General features: G+C 37.4%; 1 protein-coding gene across 8 annotated transcripts in view; it reads left to right on the forward strand.

Moving 5' to 3' along the window:
- The window catches only part of ANO4 (anoctamin 4), a 337100-nt gene that overhangs the window by 232309 nt on the left and 92393 nt on the right, over window positions 1-12398 (forward strand). For all 8 annotated transcript variants that reach the window (XM_055096039.3, XM_055096038.3, XM_034934336.4 and 5 more), the window contains one exon: window positions 11300-11355. In XM_055096039.3, the coding sequence (XP_054952014.1) occupies window positions 11300-11355 (56 nt within the window). The remainder of the gene's footprint in view (window positions 1-11299; window positions 11356-12398) is intronic.

Here is a 12398-nt window from a genome sequence, read left to right on the forward strand (position 1 = left end):
ACCTAGACTTCAAAATTAAAACTTCCCTTTTCAAATGATGTTTTCAAGAGAATGAAAAGAAGGGTGGGGCCAAGATGGCTGACTAGAAACAGAAGTGATCAGAGGCTCCCATCAAAAAGAACCATCATTAATGTGTGAATCCTTCATTGGCAACCAAGGTATCTTCTCCTCAGAACTGACTAGGTGGCTAGACTTGATCCACAGAGAGGAAGGAAGAGCAGTGTGGTGCGGCAGCCCATCTGAGAGCCACACGGGGCAGGGGAGCCCCCACTCCCCAGCCAAGGGAGGCAGTGAGTGAGTGTGGTACCCAGCGGGGGAAACTGTGCTTTTTTCCATGGAACCGTGCAACCCACGGATTAGAAGATCCCACTCAGGAACCCATGCCACTGGGACCTAGAATGCCAACCCCAGAGCTGCACAGATTCTCAACAACCTCTCAGCTGGAATCTGCCTAACCCTGCAGAGCTCCTGGGGGGAGGGGTGACCAGTGCCACAGCTGCTGCTGCCTGCTGCCTGCTGCCTAAGCCATTTGAGCTCCTTGGGGGAGGGGCAGCAGCCAGCACTGGGACTCATAACTGCCTAATAAGCTAAGCTCTCTGTGGGGGAAAGGATGGCATCCATCTCTATAACTCCAGGCCATGCTTTTCCCCTGCTGGAGCCAGGGAGGCTGGATGGCTTGGTCCCCAAGAGTGGTCCCCCACAGCTCAACACACTGGCTGTGGCAGACTGCAACAGGAGCGCCTCTTCAGGCACTGACATATCCTTCCTCACTTCCTATATGGTGGGGCTTCCCTACAGGAACTCCAATAACTCCAGCCAGAGACTCAGGGACAGAACCTGGATCTCCCTGGGCCTGAGCCCCTAGTGGGAGGAGTGGCTGCAGTTTCTGCAGACCAGCAGACTTAGCCCAGATTGCCCCCCAGCAAGACACACTCCCTCCACCAAGGGACAGTGAAAATGCTTCATTAAATGGGTCCCGTTTCCCTTGTCACCCAAATAGGTATGACCTTCCAACAGGGGTTGTCAGATACCCTATACAGGAGTGATCCTACTGGCATCAGGTTGGAGCCCTTCCGGGTTAGAGATCCCAGAAGAAGGAGCAGGCACCCATCTTTGCCTTCTCCAGCCTGCTTGAGTGACATCTCAAGGTGCGGGAGCAAACCAGATAAATAGGGCCTAAAGTGAACCCCCAGCAAACCACAGCAGCCCTACAGAGGAGGGACCTGACCAGTGAAAGAAAAACAAACAGAAAGCAACAACAACAGCATCAATAACAAAAGAAGTCCTCACAAAAACCCCATCCAATGGTCAGCAGCCTCAAAGGTCGAAACTAGACAAACTCACAAAGATGAGAAAGAATCAATGAAAAAATGCTGAAAACCCAAAAGGACAGAGTTTCTCTTCCCCTCCAAATGACTGCAACAACTCTCTGGCAAGGGCACAATTGGGTGAAGGATGAGATGGACAAATTGACATAAGTAGGCTTCAGAAGATGGGTAACAAAAAACTCCACTGAGCTCTAGGAGCATGTTCTAACCCAATGCAAAGAAGCTAAGAACCTTGAAAAAAGGTTACAGGAGCTGATAACTAGAGAGAGTTTAGAGGGGAACATAAATGACCTGATGGAGCTGAAAAACACAGCACAAGAACTTTGTGAAGCATACACAAGTATCAGTAGTTGAATTGACCAAGAGGAAGAAAGGATATCAGAGTTTGAAGACCACCTCACTGAAATAAGGCATGCAGACAAGATTAGAGAAAAAAGAATAAAAAGGAACAAACAAAACCTCCAAGAAATATGGGACTTCATAAAAAGACCAAACCTACAATTGATTGGAGTACCACCTGAAGCAGACGTGAAGAATGGAAACAAACTGGAAAACAAACTTCAGGATATTATCCAGGAGAATTTCCCTAACCTAGGAAGACAGGCCAATATGCAAATTCAGAAAATACAGAAAACACCACTAAAGTACTCCACAAGAAGATCAACCCCAAGAAACATAACCATCAGATTGTCCAAGGCCAAAATTAAGGAAAAAATGCTAAGGGCAGCCAGAGAGGAAGGTCAGGTCACCTGCAAAGAAAAGCCCATCAGACTAACAATGCACCTCTCAGCAGAAACTCTACAAGTCAGAAGAGATTGGGGGCCAGTATTCAACATTCTTAAAGAAAATAATTTTCAACACAGAATTTTATATCCAGCCAAACTAAGCATCATAAGCGAAAGAGAAATAAAATCCTTTCCAGACAAGAAAATGCTGAGGGATTTTGTTACCCCCATGCTGGCCTTGCAAGAGCTCCTGAAAGAAGCACTAAATATGCAAAGGAAAAACTGGTACTAGCCACTGCAAAAATACACCAAAATATAAAGACCGATGACACTATGAAGAAACTGCATCAACTAGTATGCAAAATAACCAGATAGCATCATGATGACAGGATCGAATTCACACATAACAATACTAACCATAAATGTAAATGAGCAAAATGCCCCAATTAAAAGACACAGACGGGAAATTGGATAAAGACTAAAGACCCATTGGTGTGCTGTATTCAGGAGACCCATCTCATGTGCAAAGACCCACATAGGCTCAAAATAAAGGATGGAGGAAAATTTACCAAGCAAATGGAAAGCAAAAAAAATGCAGGGGTTGCAAACCTCATCTCTGACAAAACAGACTTTAAACCAATGAAGATCAAAAAAGACAAAGAAGGTCATTAAATAATGATAAAGAGAACAATTCAACAAGAAGAACTAACTATTGGCTGGGCATGGTGGCTCAAACCTATAATCCCAGCACTTTGGGAGGATGAGGCAGGTGGATCACGAGGTCAGGAAATCAAGATCATCCTGGCCAACATGGTGAAACCCCATCTCTACTAAAAATACAAAAATTAGCTGGGTATGGTGGCACGTCCCTGTAATCCCAGCTACTCAGGAGGCTGAGGTAGGAGAATTGCTTGAGCCCGGGAGACAGAGATTGCAGTGAGCCTAGATCACACCACTGAACTCCAACCTGGTGAAAGAGCAAGTCTCCGTCTAAAAAAAAAAAAAAAAAAAGAGCTAACTATTCTACATTTATATGCACCCAATACAGAAGCACCCAGATTCATAAAACAAGTTCTTAGAGACCTACAAAGAGACTTAGACTCCCATACAATAATAGTGGGAGACTTTAACACCCCGCCATCAATATTAGACCGATCAACAAGGCAGAAAATTAACAAGGATATTCAGGACTTGAACTCAGCTCTGGATCAAGTGGACCTAATAGACATCTACAGAACTCTCCACCCCAAATCAATAGAATAGACATTCTCAGTGCTACATGGCACTTATTCTAAAATTGACCACGTAATTGGAAGTAAAACACTCCTCAGCAAATGCAAAAAAACTGAAATCATAACAAACAATCTCTCAGACTACAGTGCAATCAAATTAGAACTCAGGATTAAGAAGCTTATTAAAAACCACACAATTACATGGAAATTGAACAACTCGCTCCTGAATGACTCCTGTGTAAATAATGAAATTAAGGCAGAAATGAAGAAGTTCTTTGAAACCAATGAGAACAAAGAGACAACATACCAGAATCTCCAGGACACAGCTAAAGCAGTGTTAAGAGGGAAATGTATAGCACTAAATTGCCCACATCAGAAAGCTAGAAAGATCTCAAATTGATACACTAACATCACAACTAAAAGAGCTAGAGAGGCAAGAGCAAACTAATCCAAAAGCTAGCAGGAGACAAGCAATAACTAAGATCAGAGCAAAATTGAAGGAGATAGAGACACAAAAACCCTCCAAAACCAGGAACTGTTTTTTTGAAAAAAATAACACAACAAATACCACTAGCTAGACTAATAAAGAAGAAAAGAGAGAAGAATCCCATAAAAAATGATAAAGGGGAGATCACCACTGACCTCACAGAAATACAAACTACTAACACCTCTACGCAAATAAACTAGAAAATCTAGAAGAAATGGATAAATTCCTGGACGCAGACACGCTCCCAAGACTCAACCAGGAAGAAGTTGAATCCCTGAATAGACCAGTAACAAGTTCTGAAATTGAGGCAGTAATTAGTAGCCTACCCACCAAAAAAAGCCCAGGACCAGACAGGTTCACAGCCGAATTCTACCAGAGGTACAAAGAGAAGCTGATACCATTCCTTCTGAAACTATTCCAAACAATAGAAAAAGAGGGACTCCTCCCTAACTCATTTTATGAGGCCAGATCATCCTGATACCAAAACCTGGCAGAGACACAACAAAAAATAGAAAATTTCAGGCCAATATTCCTGATGAATATCGATGCGAAAATCCTCAATAAAATACTGGCAAACCGAATACAGCAGCACATCAAGAAGCTTAGCCACCATGATCAAGTCAGCTTCACACCTGGGATGCAAGTCTGGTTCAACATACATAAATCAATAAATGTAATCCCTCACATAAACGGAACCAAAGACAAAAAGCACGTGATTATCTCAATAGACGCAGAAAAGGCTTTCAATAAAATTCAACAGCCCTTCATGCTAAAAACTCTCAATAAACTAGGTGTTGATTGAACATATCTCAAAATAATAAAAACTATGTATGACAAACCCACAGCCAATATTATATTGAATGGGCAAAAGCTGGAAACATTCCCTTTGAAAACCAGTACAAGAGAAGGATGCCCTCTCTCACCACTCTTACTCATCATAGTATTGGAAGTTCTGGCCAGGACAATCAGGCAAGAGAAAGAAATAAAATGTATTCAAATAGGAAGAGTAGAAGTCAAACTCTCTCTGTTTGCAGATGACATGATTGTATATATAGAAAACTCCATGATCTCAGCCAAAAATTCCCTTAAGCTGACAAGCAACTTCAGCAAAGTCTCAGGATACAAAATCAATGTGAAAAAATCACAGGCATTCCTTTACATCAACAATAGACAAGCAGAGAGCCAAATCATGAATTAATTCCCACTCACAATCACTACAAAGAGAATAAAATGCCTAGGAATACAGCTAACAAGGGATGTGAAAGACTTCTTCAAGGATAACTACAAACCACTGCTCAAGGAAATCAGAGAGGACACAAACAAATGGAAAAACATTCCATCCTCATGGACAGGAAAAATCAATATTGTAAAAATGTTCATACTGCCCAAAGTAATTTATAGATTCAATGCTATTCCCATCAAACTACCATTGACATTCTTCACAGAATTAGAAAAAGCTACTTTAAATTTCATATGGAATCAAAGAAAACCCCATACAGCCAAGACAATCGTAACCAAAAAGAACAAGCTGGAGGCATCACCAGCTGAGGCTACCAGACTTCAAACTATACTACCAGGCTACAGTAACCAAAACAGCATGATAATGGTACCAAAACAGACACATAGACCAATGGAACAGAACAGAGACCTCAGAAATAACACCACACATCTACAACCATCCGATCTTTAGCAAACCTGACAAAAACAAGCAATGGGGAAAGGATCTCCTATTAAATAAATGGTGCTGGGAAAACGGGCTAGCCATATGCAGAAAATTGAAACTGGACCGCTTGCTTATGTCTTATACAAAAATTAACTCAAAGCAATGGCAACAAAAGCCAAAATTGACAAGTGGGATCTAATTAAACTAAAGAGCTTCTGCACAGCAAAAGAAACTACCATTAGAGCGAACAGGCAACCCACAAAGTGGGAGAAAATTTTCACAACTTACTCATCTGACAAAGGGCTAATATCCAGAATCTACAATGAACTCAAACAAATTTACAAGGAAAAAACAAACAACCCCATCAAAAAGTGGGCAAAGGACATGAACAGACACTTCTCAAAAGAAGACATTTATGCAGCCAAAAAACACATGAAAAAATGCTCACCATCACTGGCCATCAGAGAAATGCAAATCAAAACCACAATGAGATATCATCTCACACCAGTTAGAATGGCAGTCATTAAAAATTCAGGAAACAACAGGTGCTGGAGAGGAGGTGGAGAAATAGGAACACTTTTACACTGTTGGTGGGACTGTAAACTAGTTCAACCATTGTGGAAGTCAGTGTGGCGATTCCTCAGGGATCTAGAACTAGAAATACCATTTGACCCAGCCATCCCATTACTGGGTATATACCCAAATGACTATAAATCATGCTGCTATAAAGACACATGCACACGTATGTTTATTACGGCACTATTCACAATAGCAAAGACTTGGAACCAACCCAAATGTCCAACAATGATAGACTGGATTAAGAAAATGTGGCACATATACACCATGGAATACTATGCAGCCATAAAAAATGATGAGTTCATGTCCTTTGTAGGGACATGGATGAAATTGGAAATCATCATTCTCAGTAAACTATCGCAAGAACAAAAAACCAAACACTGCATATTCTCACTCATAGGTGGGAATTGAACAATGAGAACACATGGACACAGGAAGGGGAACATCACACTCTGGGGACTGTTGTGGGGTGGGGGGAGGGGGAAGGGATAGCATTAGGAGATATACCTAATGCTAAATGACGAGTTAATGGGTGCAGCACACCAGCATGGCACATGCATACATATGTAACAAACCTGCACATTGTGCACATGTACCCTAAAACTTAAAGTATAATAATAATAATAATTAACTCAAGATGGATTAAAGACTTAAATGTAAAACCCCAAACCATAAAAACCCTAGAAGAAAACCTAGGCAATACCATTCAGGACATAGGCATGGGCAAAGTCTTCATGACAAAAACGCCAAAAGCAATTGCAAGAAAAGCCAAAATTGACAAATGAGTTCTAATTAAACTAAAGAGCTTCTGCACAGCAAAAGAAACTATCATCAGAGTGAACAGACAGTCCACAGAGTGGGAGAAAATTTTTGCAATCTAGCCATCTGACAGAAATCGAATATCCAGAATTTACAAGCAACTTAAAGAAATTTACAAGAGAAAAAACAACCCCATGAAAAAGTGGGCAAAGGATATAAACAGAGACTTCTCAAAAGAAGACATACATGCAGCCAACAAACATATGAAGAAAGCTCAACATCACTGATTATTAGAGAAATGCAAATCAAAACCATAATGAGATACCATCTAACGCCAGTCAGAATGGCGATTATTTAAAAGTCAAGAAACAATAGATGCTGGTGAGGCTGTGGAGAAATAGGAACACTTTTACACTGTTCTTGGGAGTGTAAATTACCTCAGCCATTGTGGAAGACAGTGTGGGGATTCCTCAAGTATCTAGAACCAGAAATACCATTTGACCCAGCAATCCCATTACTGGGTATATACCTAAAGGAATATAAAGCATTCTACTATAAAGACACATGCACACATATGTTTACTGCAGCACTGTTCACAATAGCAAAGTTGTGGAATCTACTCAAATGCCCATCAATGGTAGAGTGGATAAAGAAAATGTGGTACATATCCACTATCGAATATTATGCATCCATAAAAAGGAATGAGATTATGTCCTATGCAGGGACATGTATGAAGCTGGATACCATCATCCTCAGCAAACTAAGACAGGAACAGAAAACCAAACACTGCATGCCCTCACTCATAAGCAGGAATTGAACAATGAGAACCTATGGACACAGGGATGGGAACAACACACAATAGGCCTGTTGGGGAGTAGGGGGGTGAGGGGATGGAAGTTAGAGGACAGGTCAATAGAAGCAGCAAACCACCATGGCACACGTATACCTATGTAACAAACCTGCACATCTGCACATGTATCCCAAAACTTAAATACATAAATAAATAAAAGAGAATGAAAAGAGAAGCCACACATTAGGAGAAAAAAGTTTTCAAAATATGGCTAGTAAAGGCTAGTAAAAAATATGGCTAGTAAAGGCTAGTAAAGGACATCTATATCTTGCCTCTAGAATACATAAAGAACACTCAAAACTCAGTGAATCCAAAAATTTTATTGAGCGTAAGATATGAACAGACATTTCACAAGAGAAGATATACAGATGGCAAACAGCACACATTAAACATTAAACATTAAAAAATGAGAATTTTTTAATTAAAACATTAAAAACTGAGAATTTTTTAATTAAAACATTAAAAACTGAGAATTTTTTAATTAAAACATTAAAAACTGAGAATTTTTTAATTAAAACATTAAGAAAAGAATTTTTTAATTAAAACATTAAAAACTGAGAATTTTTTAATTAAAACATTAAAAACAGAATTTTTAATTAAAACATTAAAAACTGAGAATTTTTTAATTAAAACATTAAAAACTGAGAATTTTTTAATTAAAACATTAAGAAAAGAATTTTTTAATTAAAACATTAAAAACTGAGAATTTTTTAATTAAAACATTAAAAACTGAGAATTTTTTAATTAAAACATTAAAAACTGAGAATTTTTTAATTAAAACATTAAAAACTGAGAATTTTTTAAAACATTAAAAACTGAGAATTTTTTAATTAAAACGTTAAAAACAGAATTTTTTAATTAAAACGTTAAAAACTGAGAATTTTTTAATTAAAACGTTAAAAACTGAGAATTTTTTAATTAAAACGTTAAAAAATGAGAATTTTTTAATTAAAACGTTAAAAAATGAGAATTTTTTAATTAAAACGTTAAAAAATGAGAATTTTTTAATTAAAACGTTAAAAAATGAGAACTTTTTAATTAAAACGTTTAAAAATGAGAACTTTTTAATTAAAACATTAAAAAATGAGAACTTTTTAATTAAAACATTAAAAATGAGAACTTTTTAATTAAAACATTAAAAAATGAGAATTTTTTAATTAAAACATTAAAAAATGAGAATTTTTTAATTAAAACATTAAAAAATGAGAATTTTTTAATTAAAACATTAAAAAATGAGAATTTTTAATTAAAACATTAAAAAATGAGAATTTTTTAATTAAAACATTAAAAATGAGAATTTTTTAATTAAAACATTAAAAAAATGAGAATTTTTTAATTAAAACATTAAAAATGAGAATTTTTTAATTAAAACATTAAAAAATGAGAATTAAACACGATGAGATATCACAACACACCCATGAGAGTGGCTAAAATTTAAAAGACTGACCATACCATGTGGAGGACCTTGAACTCTCATATGCTGCTGATGGAAATGTAAAATTGTACAACCACTTAAGAAAACAGTGTGGCAGTTTTTTAAAAAGTTAAATGTTCATCTACTATATGATCTAGTGGAATCACTTCTAGGTATTTGCTAAGAAAGTTAAAGCATATATTGATGCAAAGTTTTGTATATGGATGTTCATAACAGCTTAATTTGTAATAGCCCCCAAACTATAAAGGACCCAAATGTCTATCATCAGGAGAATAGATAAACAAATTATTACATGTGATGGAATACTACTCAGCAATAAAAAGAAATGAGCTACTGATATTTGCAACAACATGAATGAATCTCAAATTATATTGAGTGAAAGGAATTTGCAACAACATGAATGAATCTCAAATTATGTTGAGTGATGAAAAAGAGTAAATGTTATATGATTCCATTTATATAAAACTCTGGAAATTTCAAACTAATTGATAGTGACAGAAAGCAGATCAGTGTTTGCCCTGGAGATAGCACGGGGAAGGGTGGCAGATTAGAAGGTGGCATGATAAAACTTTGGAGGCAATGGATATGTTTAGATTCTTAGTCGTACTGATGGTCTTATGAGTATATAGTTATGTCGAAACATCTAATTAAACAACTTATGCTGTCTATTGTATGATTGTTATACCTCAGTAAAGCTGTTTTTAAAAAGATCTGCGCATCCCTTCCCATTTTATGGATGAGGAAATTGAGTCCTGAGGACAAGAGAACTTTTCCAAAGTCATACCACTAGTCCAATGCAGAGGCATTAGGTTTGTCCATAATGAAGCTTATGAATGAAAATAGAAGAGCTCCTGGTGTAATTCCAGGGAGCTGAAGGCCATTATCCTAGGTGAATTAATGCAGTAATAGAAAAACCAAACACCACATGTTCTCACTTATAAGTGGGAGTTAAACATTGAGTACACATGGACAAAGAAGGGAACAGGAGACACTGGGGCCTACTTGAGGGTGGAGGGTGAGAGGAGGATGAGGATTGGAAAACTACCTGTCAGTACTATGCTCATTACCTGGGTGACATAATAATTACACCAAATCCCCCAACACACAATTTACCCATGTCACAAACCTGCATGTGTACTCCCTGAACCTAAAATAAAAGAAGGAAAAAAATTTTAAAAGTTAAAATGGGCAGAGAAACTGAATGGACATTTTTCCATATAAAACACACAAATGGCCAACAGGTATATGAAAAGGTGCTCAATATCACTAATCATCAGAGATATGCAAATCAAAACCACGGTGAAGTATCATCTCACACCCGTTAGAATGGCTCTTATCAAAAAGTGGTAAGTGTTGGCAAGTGTGTGGAGAAAAGGAAACACTTGTGCGCTCTTAGTAGGAATGTAAATTGGTTCAGCTGTGATGAAAAACAATATAGAGGTTCTTTAAAAAATAAAAAATGAACTACCGTATGATACAGCAATCCTACTTTTGGGTACATATCCCAAGGAATTGAAATCAGTATCTTGAAGAGATATCTGCACGTCCATGTTCATTGCAGCATTATTTACAATAGCCAAGATATGAAAACAACCCAAGTGTCCCCTGATGGAAGAATGGATAAAGGAATTGTGGCACATATATACAATGGAATATTGTTCAACCATAAAAAAGAAGAAAATCCTGCCATTTGCAACATGGATGAACTTGGAAGGCATCATGTTAGGTGAAATAAACCAGACACAGAAAGACAAATACTGCATGATCTCACTTATATGTAGAATCTTAAAAAGCCAAACTCTTAGAAACAGAGAGTAGAATAGTGGTTGCCAGGCCCTGGGGATGGGGAACATGGGGAGGTGTTGATCAAAGAGTATAAAGTTTCATTTATAAAATGAATGAGTTCTGGGGATCTAATGTACAGCATGGGTGGAGATAGATGTGTTAATTAATGTGATTGTGGTCATCATTACATAATGTATATGCATATCAAGTCATCACATTATACACTTTGAATATATTCGATCTTTATTTGATGGTCAAATATTTTAATTTTTTTAGTGAATTTCCCAGCCCTTGATCCCAATTTCATGGCAGCAGAGCTTTTTTTCTAACTCTTGGTGCCCCTAAGAGGGTTGATAGCCTAGATTGTTTCCTCCAAAAAGCACCACACTTACATTTGTTTCGAACATTGTGAGTATTCAAACTCTGTATTAATTCAAATGGACTTATTTGCTGTTTTAGGTCTGAATCGTTTGCTTACCAATGGCTCCTATGAAGCTGCGTTTCCCCTGCATGAGGTATTGTGCTGTCTTTAATCTTTATCTTTCTTTCAATTGTTTGTTACTAAAATCAGCTTCTAGAGATAGTCAATAATTGAATTTGTTGACATTTGCTCAGAATGAATTTAATTTGTTCAATGGGTAATTAGGGAGGGTCTGCTTCAATTGTTATATCTCTTCCTCAGCATAGATTTATTTCTATATATCTTTTTATGTAATTGCGAGAATACTTAAATCAATAGTCATGCAGCATGAATTCATAGGAATGGCTTAGAGACTTTAAGTCATAAAATTAAAAAGGCATTGACAATTTGCATGAGGCACCAAATCCACAAGAAGAATGGTCTTGAAATATATAGTCTTTGCAACAAATAAATGTATAGCTATTCCTTAAAAGAGTGGGAGGAAGCCATCTTGAAAAGTCTCTGGTAACCAACGGGTGACAAATAAAAATTAATAATGTTGTACTCATCATTGTTCACCTAAGATGTATAAATACTGTGACTCTATTTCCTACATAGTCTCCATCATATAAATTACTTTCGCAAGTGTAACTGATTACCCCAGCTCTACTTTCCACAGAATTATTTAATCCAGAATTCCCCTACACCTGGGTTTTTAGGAACATAATCCCTCATGATTATTGAGAGATTATTGTCATTTTCATGGTGTTGCACCCCTACTGTGGTCACTCTATGGCACAGAGAATACAAAGATAAATGTCATAGCCTCTGTCCTCTGGGACCTCACAAAGTAGCCAATGTGCAGCAACTGTTAGCTGATGTTCAGTACAGCCTTCTGTTGGAGACAATGGTAATAATTTCTCAATAGACTTTGGAACACGGTTCCAACTCTTGTAAATGGCAAGTCTTTCCAAAACATACTTTTTTTTGGCTTGCAGTGGTACTTCTCTTAACTTTAAACACCAAGAGGGTACAAAAGATGAGGTAGAATTTTCAGAACCTTATTTATTAAGAAAACCAGAAGCTGCCATCTGAAACTCTGTTTAGACTGCCAGGAAACATGTTTGGAATGCTCCATTTACTATGACAGAAGCAAAC

This window comes from Pan paniscus, chromosome 10, assembly GCF_029289425.2.
Source record: "Pan paniscus chromosome 10, NHGRI_mPanPan1-v2.0_pri, whole genome shotgun sequence".
NCBI lineage: Eukaryota > Metazoa > Chordata > Mammalia > Primates > Hominidae > Pan > Pan paniscus.